The sequence below is a fragment of the Amblyraja radiata genome, chromosome 1, assembly GCF_010909765.2.
Source record: "Amblyraja radiata isolate CabotCenter1 chromosome 1, sAmbRad1.1.pri, whole genome shotgun sequence".
NCBI lineage: Eukaryota > Metazoa > Chordata > Chondrichthyes > Rajiformes > Rajidae > Amblyraja > Amblyraja radiata.
The window spans coordinates 112,500,851-112,517,784 of NC_045956.1; the positions used below are offsets into that span (position 1 = coordinate 112,500,851).

Sequence of the window (16,934 nt, forward strand, 5' to 3'; positions counted from 1 at the left end):
TAAATGATGGGTCTTAGTCCCAAACATCATAATGGGCACTGTACATTCTGTTACCATATTGTCTCTTTCTTCGTGTCTTTTATTCCAATATAGGAGGCCATTCAGCCCTTTAAGTCCATGATGACTCTCAGTGTCATTTCAACAACCAACATCGAATTAGTCATCCGAATCAATTTTGATTGCTTCACCACGATTATAGGATTACAATATGTTGCTTTAACCTTTCCGAGTCAGTTTTGCTTGTTTCAGTATAAGTTTTAAAGTGCTATGAGGACAAGCTAATGCAATTCCATGCATACAAATTATTTTGCACTCTGAAAACAGAACCAAGGGACACGTACATAACATTAACAGGCTGCAAGGAATATTTGAGATTAAAATATTTCATCCACTGTGTAGCACATCATAGAACGGACCTCTAGCATTTCTAATTCTTCTCTTTGATGCTTAACGGCACATGAGACACCCAATTCTTTCCACTGTTTTACATCCAATCTATCCAGCTCTAAGCTGCCTCCATACCAAATTCCATGTTTGCACAGACACTGTTCATGAGACTGACTCACTGTTGGAAGTCCACCCAAATTCAGTATTTGGGTCAGCAATTCAGCTCTGTGGAATTTAGCTGTACTGTCACCTCAGTCAAACATGACTCCTGAAATTATTGTGTGGAACCATGTTGGTGACCCGAGCACAAGCCATTCATGCCACCTTACCCGCTGTGTATGTAAGACATTCAATCTTCTGTACAGCAAGAAAGAGGCATGAGTCCCCAGTGCAGCACCATTTTACAAGTGACCAAATTTCAAGCCCAAACACCCTAAGGATTCGGTACCGTATTTTTACAGCTGCCATTATAGCCCAAAATTCAAGCACAAAGGCCCTAAGTTTTTGGTACAGTGTCCTACCACTTGACTGCTTCATACGGTACCCGGACGTGGCGCCGACAGACAAGAAGATGAAGCAAAGAAGTCGAATGAAATTCGGTTAGTTTGCATTTAGGCGTCCCATCCTTTCGGTTAGTAGGCGTTCCGTCTTCGGACTCTTTCGGTTTATTGTCGTTTCGGCCTCGTTTCCATTACGTTCTTTGGCTTCGACTTCTTTGCTTTGCCTCTCGTCCGTCGGCGCCACGTCCGCACACGCTTCATACTTAGCACATTCTAGACCTAAGTTCCATCAACGTCTTTACTTTTCATTTTCTCATAACATTGCATGTGACTATCAGTTCATCTGAGGCTGGACTTGTGCCCTCTTCCCAACGAAAATGAAAGGTTACAGCCAGCCTCGATAAGGAAGCCCTTTCTCAGCTTTATTTCTCAGGTTTTCCAGAAAACGTTGCTAGGTAGAAGAGACATTTTCAATTAAACTCTGCCTGATCCAGATCACGTATGAATTGTTTTCAAAACTTCCATTGACCTTGCCCCAAGCTTTCCCTGGGACAATAGAAGGAAGCTGTGTAATTATTTCTTCGGATGTCTGCCTTTTTTCAGTTACATTTTACTTCTGGGAGGTGATTAACATAATCATAGTATAATTTGCCTGTAGTTAGAATTAATCCTGCATTTCAAAATCTTTCATTAACTACCCCTTGGTAATTGAAAGGCACTCCAAAATACTAAATACAAAACTACAAATCATTACTTTAAACTCTTAACATTGAAATAACATACTTTACATAACTTCAGCATTTGCTTTCCTCAATTAAATGACTTTTTTTTCCTTAGTTCATCTTTTCTTAGAATAAAGGGGAGGTCATTTAAGACTGAGGTGAGAAAAAACTGTCACCCAGGGAGTTGTGAATTTATGGAATTCCCTTCCACAGAGGGCAGTGGAGGCCAAGTCACTGGATGGATTTAGGAGAGAGTTAGATAGAGCTCTAGGGGCTAGTGGACTCAAGGGATATGGGGAGAAGGCAGGCACGGGTTCTTGATAGGGGACGATCAGCCATGATCACAATGAATGGCGGTGCTGGCTCGAAGGGCCGAATGGCCTCCTCCTGCACCTATTTCCTATGTTTCTATGCTTCTATGTTTTGCAGAAATGGATGCCATTTCTTTAGATTCATATAGGTTTGATATAAAAGGTGTTGGTTTATTAGCCTTTGTACTGCTGATGAGGGCAACACAGTGACGTCTTACATTTCCAGTGATTACGTTTAATTCTGAACCCTGGTGCTGTCCATGTATAATATGCATTTCCTTCTTATGACATGTAGGAAGGAACTGGAGATGCTGTTTTATACCGAAGAAAGACACAAAATGCTGGAGGAACAGCGGGCCAGGCAGTATCTCTGGAGGAAAAGAAATAGGTGAAGTTTCAGGTCGGAACCCTGTTCTGACAGGGCCCTTCATATGACCCTATGGGTTTACTCCAGTTGTTCATGGTTTCCTCCCCATCTCAAAGACATTCAGGCTGGTAGGTTAATTGTCCACTGTAAATTGTACCCAGTTTGCAAATAAGTGGTCACATTCACAGCAGCAAGCTGTGAGGGCGAAATGGTAATAGTGGAGGATTCATGTAACTGAGTTATTGATGCTAAATTGGGAAGAAGGGCCTGTTTCTATCTTGAATTACTGTAAACACAAGAAGTCTGTAATAAACGAAGAGAGAAGGGAAAGGAGTGGGTGTGAGGAGGGGGACTGGGACTATTACTTGAAGTTGGATCTTTTAACGTCATCCCACAAGGCCTGCTGGACATCACGTTTGCTAACTGATCTAAATCCTTTCCCATTTTCATAGCGACCTTTCTGTCCTTGACTGTCTTCATTGCCAAGTGAGTGTGGCCACATGCAAATTGAAAGAGCAGCACCTCATATTCTGTTTGGGTAGACCAGCAGCATTGACATTGAATTATCTACCTTCACATAACACCTCTCAACAACCCTCCATCCTCCCATCCTAACCTCTCTCCCTCCCCCCACCCTGGTGCACTCACATTTCTCTCACTATTTACTCACTCATCCCACTCTTTTCCCCTCCTCTGTACCATCTCCCACTCCACATCTCCGAGTCCTTCATTTCCATTTATTTCCCATCTTTTTCCTCCCCATCCTCTTCCACCCATATCCTTCCCTTCAGCTTTAAATTTCTCTCCTCCTCTGCTTTCCTTATCTGACACTCTAGTCATATCTTCTTTTCATCTCCAGCCTTTGTCATTTCATCCATCTGCCAATGATCACAATCTCCCCCAATCATTATTCACCGATCCCTTGCCAGGCTTTATCCCAGCCCCACCATCACCTCTCTTTACCAGCCTCCCCCCCCCTCAAACTACTTTCCACAGGGTGGACTTTTAGTTTAGTTTATTGTCACGTGTGCTGAGGTACAGTGAAAAGCTTTTGTTGCGTGTTAACCAGTCAGCGGATAAATAATACATGATTACAATTGAGCCACCCAGTGAGCGGATACATGAAAAAGGGAATAATGTATTTATTTTAAGCACAAAAACATAGACAATAAGTAATAGTACAATCGGCCCTTCGAGCCAGCGCCGCCATTCAATGTGATCATGGCTGATCATCCCCAATCAGTACCCCGTTCCGGCCTTCTCCCCATATCCCCTGACTCTGCTATTTTTAAGAGCCCTATCTAGCTCTCTCTTGAAAGCATCCAGAGAACCTGCCTCCACTGCTCTCTGAGGCAGAGAATTCCACAGACTCACCACTCTCTGTGAGAAAAAGTGTTTCCTCGTCTCCGTTCTAAATGGCTTACTCCTTATTCTTAAACTGTGGCCTCTGGGAACATACAGTCAGTTAATATGATCCTCCACTGCTTTGGTTGAGACAAGCAGATTCTGAGAATGTCCTGGTTCTAGGCCCAGTAACATATCATGCTGTGTGACTGGATGATTAAATTACAGTTTGACCTCTGAGGATAAAAACAAACTTGAATTGCACTGTCTAATCCATAACCGGCTATAATCTAATCTAATCAGTGACACATATGGAAAAGATGATTGAAAAATATCTGCTATTCTATGGTTTACTTTCAATTTGAGTTTTGTCTAATTGGCGATATGAAAAAGCAAATGGCCTCTTGAAGTTGTTTTAGGAAACACTTGCCAGTGCCCTTCCTGTGAAAATGTAAGACTGAAGTAACAAAGCCTCAAGCGTTTTGTTCCATTGTTGATCTGATGTTTCTTTTGGCTATGCAGCGTAATTGCAGCTGCCATAGCTCACCTAGGATCTCCTTTCATGCATTTTCCAGCAAAGCACCAACTAGAGATGAGCTGTCAGCACTTAAGCAGATTTTCTTCTTCTTGGCCAAGGAGCCTTAAGTTAATCCTTGTACTTTCTCATCTGCAAAGGTCATCTAACTTGCACAGGCCAAGAATCAAACCTGAGGCCTTTTGGGTTGTTTGAATTGGCAAGTGACCTATCAAGGGAGTTCATTCCAGTGCTTTAGATTGTGAACAAGCAATTTTGCCTAGTATTTCTGAGAATACAGTCTCGTCTATAGGGTAATATTTAGAGACTACAATGACAGTTGCATTTATATTTTGAAGTAAGCTTTGCAGCCCTCATTTTGTAAGCCTGCAGTGTTCTGATAATTTCAGCCCGCTTTGTACGGCTGTGTGTTCACATTGAAACTGAAGGAAGAAGGATCAGTTAATTTTATGACTGAGGCATAAGCCAGTGGAAGATTAAAACTAGGATTTTTTTTAAATAAAATTAATTAATGTATAAAAACTCATCAACAACATATGCAAAATGAAATGTTGATCTTTTCTCAGATACCTGCAAATTGCTTGATAGTACATTTAATATCATGGCATCAAGAGGAAGTTAAAGATAAAATGAATATCACATTATAAATCTTGTGGAGAAACATGGTATGAGAGCTATTACATTGGTGGTTATGAAGTGCAGACTGATAAAAAGATATATTTTAATTAAATAGCATAAATTAATTGCAATGAAGTCCATAGTAAGGCTTCTGAAAGGGATGATCAAATGCTGATATAACCCAGATTGAAAGAAATAATTTAGTAATTTAGACAAAAAAAGAAATGTTGGATCTGAAGCCTTGGACATGCTTTAATACAAATGAGACTTGAGAGACGAGGGTAAGTGCTGGCATGAATCTGCAAACACTTGATCTACAGAGCTTGTCACCCGATTAGCGGACAGATAAAGTGATTCTGACTGAAAAATACAATCACAGAATAACAAACTCACCAATTGTCAGCTGCCCAGTAATCTGTCCAAGGTTATTGCGGGCATTCACAGTTACATTCCTGTCAGACTGCAACATCAGTGGGCTGTCCTGAGAAATAATGACAAGAAAGGAAAAATGGGGTGGGGAGGGATAAAATGATACTGAGGTGAGCTTGAAGAATGCAAAGCAAAATTACCAGACAGGGTTTGCAATCCACCCCTTGTAACTCAAAGTCATTTCATTCAAATCATCAGGCCCCTTATTGTGTAGGCATTAAATTCACATCTTGTCGCGGTATTGCAATGACATTTATTTCACTCAATTTAAATTATTATTAAGTAATTCAACATTCTTATGATGAATCAAGAATATAGATAATCCTTTCGAGAAAACCTATTTTCTGCCTTATGCAAACTGTACTTTGGGTAAATCAGGAAAGATTAATTTCATTAGTGGACCAATGGAGAACGGGATAATGGAAAACTAATGCCAAATCTTCTGTTGAAGCCTCAAAGCTTGACTTAACTGCACATCATATGGCCAGAATTTTCTTTGATCAAACTTTCAGGAATGAACCCATCCATGATTGGACTGTGAGCTTTACAATGCAAATGTTACTTACTTTCTGATTCTCTCATAATCCAGTGTTGATTGAACCAATTTTCAGGACTTTCAGTGTCCTGAAATTGCATGGGTTCTCCCATCACACCTTTAACCACAGATTGACAGAGCAGAAGACTGGTGCAAGGAGTAGTACATTTTTGCAGCCTTTTGCAGTTTTTGTCAGCAGCTTCTGTAAGTTTCCCAACAGATACTTCAGCAGACAATGAAGAGAATCTCTGTGGAACTTCCAGACTACTATATTTATCAATAAGCTTCCACGCAGAATTCAAAATTATTTGTCTGGGTAGAGACATAATTATGATAGAACCAAAAAAGGCAAGAAATAATTCCCTATTACACATAAAAATATTATTTTATGGGGTGGAGACGATAAACTGGCATCCAATGAATGACAGTAATCAAAAGCATGTGACAAAGAAAAAAATTAATTCATTAAAGCTTTGTTTCTCTAAAAAAAAAATGTCCTTCTCTCACCTAGGCACTGACTCTCACATCAGATCTTGTTCAGGAATATCATTAATTACTTTAATAATTCATCCATGCAGTTTCTTAATTGCTATCCAAATTTGTCACAGCCAAAACAGTTAGCTTTCAACCTGACACCCAACTCTTTTCAAAGCAGCTTACTGTAATGTAAAAATATATTAAAAAGTGTCAGAACTGAAAAGCAAATAGTACATATTTGTTGTAAATATATAAATAGAACAAGACATATATTATTCTTAAATATACAGTTATACAATACAGGTTAGTGCATTGAATTCATTTGAAGTACTAGCATATTATTATTTTCATTTCTGATATTTACATTATAGCAGCAGGTCATCAATTTTTCATTCCCCTAAATCCCATTAGCAATAGTTTTTAGTTACTGTCACACAGGGACCAGCGCCTAAGTGCCCAGTGATGGGAGGACTCCGTTTACCTATCAAGCTTTTGTGTTAGGTGCTTTTCTCAGTATGTGGTTCTATGTCTCAGAATGTGCCCTCTTGCCACATTAAGTTGTTGGCACCTCCTCACACTGGAATGCCAACAGGTTTCAGGTAGACCAACTTGTGTCTTCCGTGGTTAATCATTTCTGACAACTGTGAACTCAGCCCATGCCCTGGGGTTCTTCTCAACAAGCACATGCTCCAGGAGGAAATGGGCATCTATCTCAACCAGAGTGCAGCCAATTCAAAGGCAGCTTGTGGTGGGATTGAGTTGCAAGATGAAGGATCGATGAAGATCTATTCTCCTCACCAGCAAACCAAGTGTTGATGCTGAACTGAGATTTTCTATGGTGACTGGCCATGTGATTTGGGCAGTTTACTTGGGGAAGCTTGCGACAAGATCCACTGTCTTCTTTTCCCACACGACCACTGGAACATTCCAACGCTGCTTGATTGACTTAGAGAGTCATACAGCATCTAACACTTGATTGTATTAGAGATTTATACAGCATGGAAACAGGCCCACCGGCCCAACTTGCACATGCTGACCAAGATGCCCCAAGCTAGCCTCTAAGCTAGTCTCATTTACAAATCTGTACTGTGCAAGGAGTTCAAGTATGCTTCTGCAAGGCTATAAGGGTTTCCAAGAGAGACGTAAAATGAGCCTATCTATGGGCTATAAGTTTAAGTTGGGGGCAGATCCTTGGCAATGACACTTTACTACCGGATGAACTTAATGTGTTGGAGTTAATGCATAAGTAAGTTTCTACTCCATAATGCCAACATATGTGGACATATTGTTGCAGAAGCTAAAGCGAGTTGATTTCAGCCAAATCTCTTTGAAATACATTTTCTTCATAGAGTTGGTCAGTTTGTAAAGACAGCTTCCATAAATACAATCTTCAATTTTTGACCATTTATATAAATTACTAGACTAAGCATCACACGGGAGGGTTGGTCCCCCAACGCAATCTTCCACCTCTCCACCAATTCCAAAATTGGTGGCCAGTTGGAGGGGGGGGGGGGCTTTCTGGAGTGCTAGTATGGGTGTTGTGGGCTGAAGGGACTGGTTTCCAGAGGGCTAGTATGGAAATTGTGGGCCGAATTGATTCTTGGGCTGGCGGCTCAGTCACTCAAGCCTGTTGTGCTGGCAGCTCCCTCACGGCTGGTGGGCTGGCAGTTGACTCATAGCTATTCCTTGAAATTCCATTTCAAGCAGGGTGCAAGGCCACCAAATTCAAGTGCAGTTTCTTACCACTTCAAGCAGGGTGCAATGCCACCAAATTCAAGTGCAGTTTCATACCATTTCAAGCAGGGTGCAAGGCCACTCAAGACAGCGAGTGGCGACCTCTTCCTCCTCCATCTTGCAGAGACTGAGCCATGCCCACACTTCTGCGTTTTATAGTCCTTTCCCTCCTACCACCAGAAGGCGCGTGGCCTTCATGGCGTGATTGACAGGAGAGAGAATCTCAACATTTCTTAAACACTAACAACTCTTTTATTTTTCATCGATGGGAAAAATACTCGGCACCTGATGAGCGGAGAGGGACTCTGAGTAAGATGGCCAAAAATCACAGCCGTACGTGGTAACGTTTATTCTAAAATCAATATAAAGCGCAAACAGGAAGTGATCAAGATTAGACTTTTAATTATATTGAAGGCAAGGCAACTTTAATTGGGCAAGGCAACTTTAATTAGGCAAGGCAACTTTAATTAGGCACGGCAACTTTAATTAGGCAAGGCAAATTTAATTAGGCAAGGCAACTTTAATTAGGCAACACAGCTTCAGCATTTCCAAAACAAAGGCAACACAACTTTAGCATTTCCAAACCAAAGGCAACACAGCTTTAGCATTTCCAAACCAAAGGCAACTCAGCTTTAGTATTTCCAAACCAAAGGCAATACAGCTTTAGCATTTCCAAAGCAAAGGCAACACAGCTTTAGCATTTCCAAACTATATTTTCAAACCACATTAAGGGCACTGACAGGTTAGTAAAACCACACAGTTTAGTAGGCTCCCCCATCTTGCAGAGACTGACTGAGGCACTCAACACTTACGGGTTTTATAGTCCCTCCGGAAGGGGCGTGGCCTTCAGGAGAGAGAATCTCAACATTTTTTAAACACTAATAACTCCTTTATTTTTCATCGATGGGAAATATCCTCTTGTCCTGCGCAGCGGAGGGGGACTCTGAGTAAGATGCCCAAAAATCAAAGCCACAAGTGGCAGTGTTTTATCTAAAATCAATATACAGAACAACAGGAAGTGGTCAAGATCAGACTTTTAGTAATATAGATATATAACGGTCTCAGTGTCCTTCAATATCCTTCAATATCCTTCAATTTTTCTGTGCTTTTTTGTGAATGGCACTTTGCCAATCTTTTTGATGACGCTCATATTTAAGCCAGTAAGTGTAACGGTGTTCACATTGATGTACTGATCATTTATTTCAGTTTAATTTTTATAATTAATGTTACAATTTCTATTATTGTTGCTAGTGGCATTTCTGTTTAAGCTTTGCTCTTCATGCTTTTCTTCAGATACAATATAGTACAGGGGAGACACAAGGAATTGCAGATACTGGAAGCTTAAGCAAAGCATAATGTGTTGGAGGAACTCAACAGGTCAGGAAGCATCTATGGACAAGTGACATTTCGGGTTGGGACTGAAGACAGTGGCAGGGGGAAGAAAGCTGGAAAGAAAATGGTGGGGGTGGGGAAACGCTTGGCAAATGATAGGTGAATGCAGGTGAGAGGGATTGTATGCGTGGAGTAAATAACAAAGGCTTGAGATGAAAAGAAGACAATAGAGTATGAGATAAGTAGAGAAGCGGAGTGAAATGTAAAGCGAGAGGGAGGGATATAGGCGGAAGGGGTGGGGTGGAGGGTAAACAGTGGGGATAAAAGGGAAATGAGGGACTTGGGGAAGGGAGATGAGTGTGTGAAGGAGGAGAAAGGAGTAGGGTGACTGTGCCCTCTGGGGCTGGAGACTGGAAGTATCCTGAGCTAATTCTGCTACCACTATCATCTATTGCGTCAAGTGATGGATTCCACTAATTGTCGGCGGAAGCTTTTTCTCACCTCAGTCTTAAATGACCTCCCCTTTATTCTAAGACTGTGGCCCCTGGTTCTGGACTCGCTCAACTTTGGGAGCATTTTTCCTGCATCTAGCTTGTCCAGTCCTTTTTATAATTTTATATGTTTCTATAAGATACCCCCTCATCCTTCTAAACTCCAGTGAATACAAGCCTAGTCTTTTCAATCTTTCCTCATATGACAGTCCCGCCAGCCCAGGGATTAATCTCTGGAACCTACGCTGCACTGCCTCAATCACAAGGATGTCGTTCCTCAAATTAGGAGACCAAAACTGTACACAATACTCCAGATTTGGTCTCACCAGAGCCCTATACAACTGCAGAAGAACCTCTTTACTCCTATAATTTACTCCTGATCAGCCATGATCATATGATCATATTGAATGGCGGTGCAGGCTCAAAGGGCCGAATGCCCTACTCCTGCACCTATTTTCTATGTTTCTATGTTTCTATACTGAAATCCTCTTGTTATGAAGGCCAACATTCCATTAGCTTTCTTCACTGCCTGCTGTACCTGCACGCCAAGTTTCAGTGACTGGTGTACAAGGACACCCAGGTCTCACTGCACCTCCCCCTTACCTAACCTAACCCCATTGAGATAATAATCTACCCCATTGTTTTTGCCGCCAAAGTGGATAACCTCACATTTATCTATATTATACTGCATCTGCCACGCATCTGCCCACTCACTCAACCTGTCCAGGTCACCCTGCAACCTCCTAACATCCTCTTCACAGCTCACGCTGCCACCCAGCTTTGTGTCATCCGCAAACTTGCTAGTGTTGCTCCTAATTCCCTCTTCCAAATCATTAATATATACGGTAAACAGTTGCGGCCACAACACCGAGCCCTGCGGCGCTCCACTCGCCACTGCCTGCCATTCTGAAAAGGACCCGTTCACTCCTACTCTTTGCTTCCGGTCTGCCAACCAATTTTCTATCCATGTCAACACCCTACCCCCAATACCATGTGCTCTAATTTTAGTCACCAGTTTCCCGTGCGGGACCTTATCAAAGGTTTTCTGAAAGTCCAGATACACTACATCCACTGGCACCCCTTCATCCATTTTACTTGTCACATCCTCAAAAAATTCCAGAAGATTAGTCAAGCATGATTTCCTTTTCATAAATCCATGTTGACTTGGACTAACCCTTTTACTGCTATCCAAATGCCCCATTGTTACCTCTTTCATAATTGACTCCAGCATCTTTCCCACCACCAGGCTAACTGGTCTGTAATTCCCCGTTTTCTCTCTCGCTCTTTTCTTGAAAAGTGAGATAACATTAGCTATCTTCCAATCCACAGGAACTGATCCTGAACCTATTGAACATTGGAAAATGGTCACCAATGCTATTTCTGGAGCCATCTCCCTGAGGGCCCTGGGATTTAGACCATCAGGCCCAGAGGATTTATCATCCTTCAGTCCCATTAGCCTATCCAATACTATTTCTCGCCTAATGAAAATTTATTTCAGTTCCTCTACCCCCTTAGATCCTTTGTCCTCCAGTACATCTGGGAGATTGTTTGTGTCTTCCTTAGTGAGGACAGATCCGAAGTACCTATTCAACTCTTCTGCCATTTCCTTGTTGCCCATAATAATTTCACCCGTGACTGCCTTCAAGGGATCCACATTTGACTTTGCTACTCTTTTTCACTTAACATATCTAAAGAAGCTTTTACTGTCCATCTTTATATTCCTGGCCAGCTTCCCCTTGTACTTCATCTTTTCACCCCATATTGCCCGTTTTGTTTCCTTCTGTTTTATCCTATCCCTAACTTCTCTTGTCAGCCACGGTTGCCTCCTACTCCCCTTAGAATCTTTCTTCCTTTTTGGAATGAAATGATCCTGCGTCTCCTGGATTATGCCCAGAAATTCCTGCCATTGCTGTTCCACCGTCATTCCTGCTAGGATCCCTTTCCAGTCTACCTTGGCCAGCTCCCCTCTCATGCCTTCATAGTCCCCTTTGTTCAACTGCATCACTGCCACTTCCAATATAACGTTCTCCTTCTCAAATTGCAGATTAAAACTAATCATATTATGATCACTACCTCCAAGCGGTTCCTTTACCTCGAGTTCTCTTATCATATCTGGTTCATTGGACAACGCTAAATCCACAATTGTCTTTTCTCTGGTTGGCTAAATTAGAAGCTGCTCTAAGAATCCATCTCGGAGGCATTCTACAAGCTCTCTTTCTTGGGGTCCTGAACCAACCTGATTTTCCCAGTCTACCTGCATATTGAAATCCCCCATCACCACAGTGACATTACCTTTGTTACATGCCAGTTTAAACTCCTGCTGCAACTTACACCCTACATCCGGGCTACTATTTGGGGGTCTGTAGATAACACCAATTAGTGTCTTCTTGCCTTTACATTTTCTCAACTCAATCCACAGTGACTCTACCTCGTCAGTCCCTATGTCTTCCCTTGCAAGGGACTGAATTCCATCCCTCACCAGCAGAGCTACACCCCCCCCTCCTCTTCCCACCTGCCCATCCTTTCTGTAGGATGTTTGACCCTGAATATTAAGTTCCCAGACCTGATCCTCCTGCAGCCACGTCTCAGTAATCCCCACAATGTCATATCGACCAACCTCTAACTGAGCCGCAAGCTCATCTACTTTACTTCTTATGAATGATGCACTGGATGCTGGTGGTGGGGTGAAAGGTAAAGGGCCTGTCCCACTGTACGAGGTAATTCAAGTGCTCTCCTGAGTTAAAAAAAAAATTAAACTCGTGGTAAGCACGTAGAATGTACGTAACAGGTACGTCGGAGCTTGGGACGTTTCTTAGCGGCTCGTAACGCTAACGGCAGTTACTCGGGAAACGCGGTAAGCTTGTGAAGACTCATGAAGATTTTTAAACATGTTGAAAAATGTCCACGAGAGCCCCGAGTACCTACGAGCGGCTATTACCATAATTCTCCGAGTTCGATTCTGTGGAAACTCGGGAGAACTCTTGAATTTGTTTGTATAGTGGACAGGCCCTTTTGGACCAGGGGAACTTTACTCTTGTCCGTCTGGGAGAAGGGTGACCGAGAGCAGAATTGTGGGATACAGAGGAGATACACAAAAGCAGTATGAAGAAGGGTCCCGACCCGAAATATCGCCTCTCCGTTTGCTCCAGCGATGCTGCCTGACCCATAGAGTTACACCTGAATTTTGTGACTTTCCTTGGTAAACCAGCATCTGCAGTTCCTTGTTTCTACTGGGTAACCATGTTCACTGTTTATTACATTTACTATTGTACAAGCTTTGCCTTTGTGACTTTTTTTGTCATAAATGTTGCCCTTGCATTGAGAACCTGTTTGACTGTCATAATTTTGGCTTGCAATCCTTTGTCTGGCCTTACACACAAAGGATCTAAGCCCTTTCTTCCTGCAGTTGAAACATTGCACTGCTCCATACTGACATTTGTGATGAATGATCTCCTCCACATCGGCAGCAGCTCTTCCTAGCAGGCTCCCCTTTAGCACCATACACTCTTGTCTTATTCCGATTTAGGATTAGAGCTTGGAAAGCAAAAAAAAACTACAGATGCTGAAAATTGGAAATTAAAGTAGAAAACTCCAGCCACACTGAGCAGGTCAGGCAGCGTCCATTGGGAGAAAATCATACGTTAATGTTTCAGGGAGCTGACCCTCCATCACGTCATAGACTTTAGAGGTTGACTATGTTTATCTCCACAACCGCTGCCTGACCTGCTGAACATTTACAGCTTTTACTGTGTTATTTTAATATTGGAGCTCTTGCCTTTTCTCTCACAATTATAGCATCAACATGGACATTATGTACCAGTTGAAATATCTTAGTACTTTTGGAAGCCATGTTCATCAAATTCACATGCATGCTCAAATGTTGAATCATGTGTATTTCATCACTTAGATTGAATTTACTAATTTTTAAGTAACTTGTCGCACAGTGCTCATTTCAAGAAAGCATCAAATGTTGTAGCCACAATCAATTCTTCAACACAGTTTTATTATTATTAAAGATCTCATCTGATTTTTGTTCCTGGTTCTGAACTTGTAATTTCTATTGTCTCTGAAGGTGCTGGTTTAAAGTGACTATCTATCATTTCAATTAATGCAATATATTTGCTCTTAGTGTCAGATGGTCTACCAACATGGCATTATTAGTTTAGTTTAATTTAGCTTAGACTAGTTTATTATTGCCCCGTGTACCGAGATACAGTGAAAAACTTTGGTTCACGTCACGAAAAAGACTGTACATGAATACAATCAAGAGAAAAAAACGATACATGAATACAATCAATTGGATACTTTTGTGTCCAGGACTGTCCTTATCAATGGGATTGGATTTTTGTAATGCTCTGAGATGGCATTGTTTTGAGCAGGCACATTTTCACTCTTGTCTTCATATTCAACAATGTTATTTGCCCTTAAGAAAATCTCTAATCATTTTGCTTAAAGCTTAAGGGTTCATGTGGTTTATTATAATTGTCAACTTCCCTAATTTTGCTAGATTGAGTCTGAGCCCCCTCCTTGATCTGTTCTCTCTTTAAGAATTACAAGGTTTATACTTGATGATCGACATGCACTATTCTCTTTTTCACCTGTTTTTAAGTCTAAATTTGCAAGCTTGCACAGTGAAGTTATTGTGACTAATCGTGAGTTTTCAGACTCTCCTGCCATTATAAGCAATGGCCAACTTGATGTATTCAACACTATTGTTAGGTTCAATTATTTTCTATCCTTCTCTGATCACCAGTGCAGGATATTATCCCCTGTGGATTCCTATGTGTTGTGGATTAATATGCAGAATGCACCGGGTATAAGTGGAGAACACATTAAGCTCTTGAAGATGTGTCCAGTTTATTTAAGATTCTTCTCAGATTACACAAAAAGGGTGCATGCTTGATCAAACACATCATACTTATGTATATTTCCTTCCCCAGTAGGACACAGTGTGAGGCTTTGGTATCTGATTTTGCTACTCCTCGTTCTATACTTATTTCCATTATATTAGAAATGTGTCCAATGGAAACTGTTTGAAATTGTTCCACAGTGATAATTAGAATGTAATCTTGCCAGCAGATTGCTTAGAACATAGTAAAATAAATATTCATTTCCACTAACAATTAGAACGTATCATTGTATGTATGTCAGTTGAGAAATACTGAGATGGTGAGAGAGCACAAAGGCAAGCCATTTAGAGTTATATGCACATTGGCATTTGTTTCCCAAATTAATCAACCTGAATTTGTTTCGAACCTCAAAATTATCCCAAAATGTTCGACATGCATTTAATTTGGTTTTAACTGCAGTCTCAGTAACTAAGAATGGACAGAGTAAATAGCCAAATGCTGAGCCCAAAGTGAAAGTGAAAATACTTCTTTACACGGTGGCACGGTGGTGCAGCATAGAGTTACTGCCTTACAGCGCCAGACAACTGGGTTCGATCCTGACTATGGGTGCTGTCAGTACGGAATTTGAACGTTCTCCCCCCATTCGTTTTCTCCGAGATCGTCGATTTCCTCCCACACTCCAAAGATGTACAGGTTTGTAGGTTAATCGGCATGGTATAAATGTAAATTGTCCCGAGTGTGTGTGTGAGTAGGATAGTGTTAATGTGCGGGGATCGCTGGTCAGTGCGGACTAGGTGGGCCGAAGGGTCTGTTTCCGCGATGTATCTCTAAACTACGCTAAACTAATACTGAACATTTTCATATGGATACACATTCACTTTACTAAAAAAGAATTTAAGCAGTTGGTATAATTGCTCACATTTGGTGAAGGTGCCGCAGAGCCCATGCTTGCCAATAAAGTCACTCGCCAACGTAGCTATTTGTTCAAGCTGTCAATATTTTTCATTGCTTCGATTTCTGACAATCAGAAATCTTCAAAAACTATTCACCATGTATTCACCATCCCCAACTATTCACTGCCTGTAACTGTCTTGATTAGAACGGGTGTCAAGGGTTATGGGGAGAAGGCAGGAAAATGGGATTAGCAGGCAGAGATCAAACATGATTGAATGGTGGAGTAGACTCGATGGGCCAAATGGCCTAATTCTACTCCTATAATTTGGGAGCTTGTAACATCCTGTAAAATCCCATCCAGTCTAACTATCTGAGATTGAATTAGTTACAGTCCCCTAATCCAGAGAGTTATAAATATTTGGAATTCTCTAACACAGAAAGCTATACATGTTTAGGTATTTAGAACATTCAAGGCTGATTGATGTATTTTTGGGCACGAATGGTATATGAGCATTGATGAAAACAAATAGAAAGATGCAGATACGGGAAATCTAAAATAAAAGCTGTAATAACTGGAGAGGCAACATACAAAGCTGCATCAATGGAAAGAAAAGCAATTAATGTTTCAGGCCCAAGATTCAAGATTCAAGATTCAAGAGAGTTTATTGTCATGTGTCCCTGATAGGACAATGAAATTCTTGCTTTGCTTCAGCACAACAGAACATAGTAGGCATTGACTACAAAACAGATCAGTGTGTCCACATACCATTATATATATATATACACACATGAAAAAATAGACTGATGAAGTGCAAATAACAGATAATGGGCTATTAATGTTCAGAATTTTGTCCGAGCCAAGTTTAATGACCTGATGGCTGTGGGGAAGTAGCTATTCCTGAACCTGGTCGTTGCAGTCTTCAGGCTCCTGTACCTTCTACCTGAAGGTAGCAGGGAGATGAGTGTGTGGCCAAGAAGGTGTGGGTCCTTGATGATACTGCCAGCCTTCTTGAGGCAGCGACTGCGATAGATCCCCTCGATGGAAGGGAGGTCAGAGCCGATGATGGACTGGGCAGTGTTTACTACTGTTTGTAGTCTTTTCCTCTCCAGGGCGTCTGGTGTTTGTTGACCACGGCGTGCAGCTCCTCCAGTGCCAGGCGGACGTCTGCCTGGGGTGGGATGTAGACCGCGGTCAGGATGATGGAGGTGAATTCCCTTGGGAGGTAGAAGGGACGGCACTTCATCGCCAGATATTCCAGGTGTAGAGATCAGGAGTTGGATAGGACTGCCACATCTGAGCACCACGCAGAGTTGACTATGAGGCAGACGCCCCCTCCTCTCCCTTTCCCAGATGCCAGTGTACGGTCCATACGGTGGATGGAGAATCCTTCAGGCTGGACCGCTGAGT

At 41.7% G+C, this 16,934-nt stretch overlaps 1 protein-coding gene across 1 annotated transcript in view; it reads right to left on the minus strand.

The window, feature by feature from the left end:
- Window positions 1-16,934, minus strand: part of sgcz (sarcoglycan zeta) — a 220,120-nt gene that overhangs the window by 136,934 nt on the left and 66,252 nt on the right. Inside the window, exon 3 of the mRNA XM_033034510.1 lies at window positions 5,178-5,265. Coding sequence (XP_032890401.1) covers window positions 5,178-5,265 — 88 coding nt within the window. The remainder of the gene's footprint in view (window positions 1-5,177; window positions 5,266-16,934) is intronic.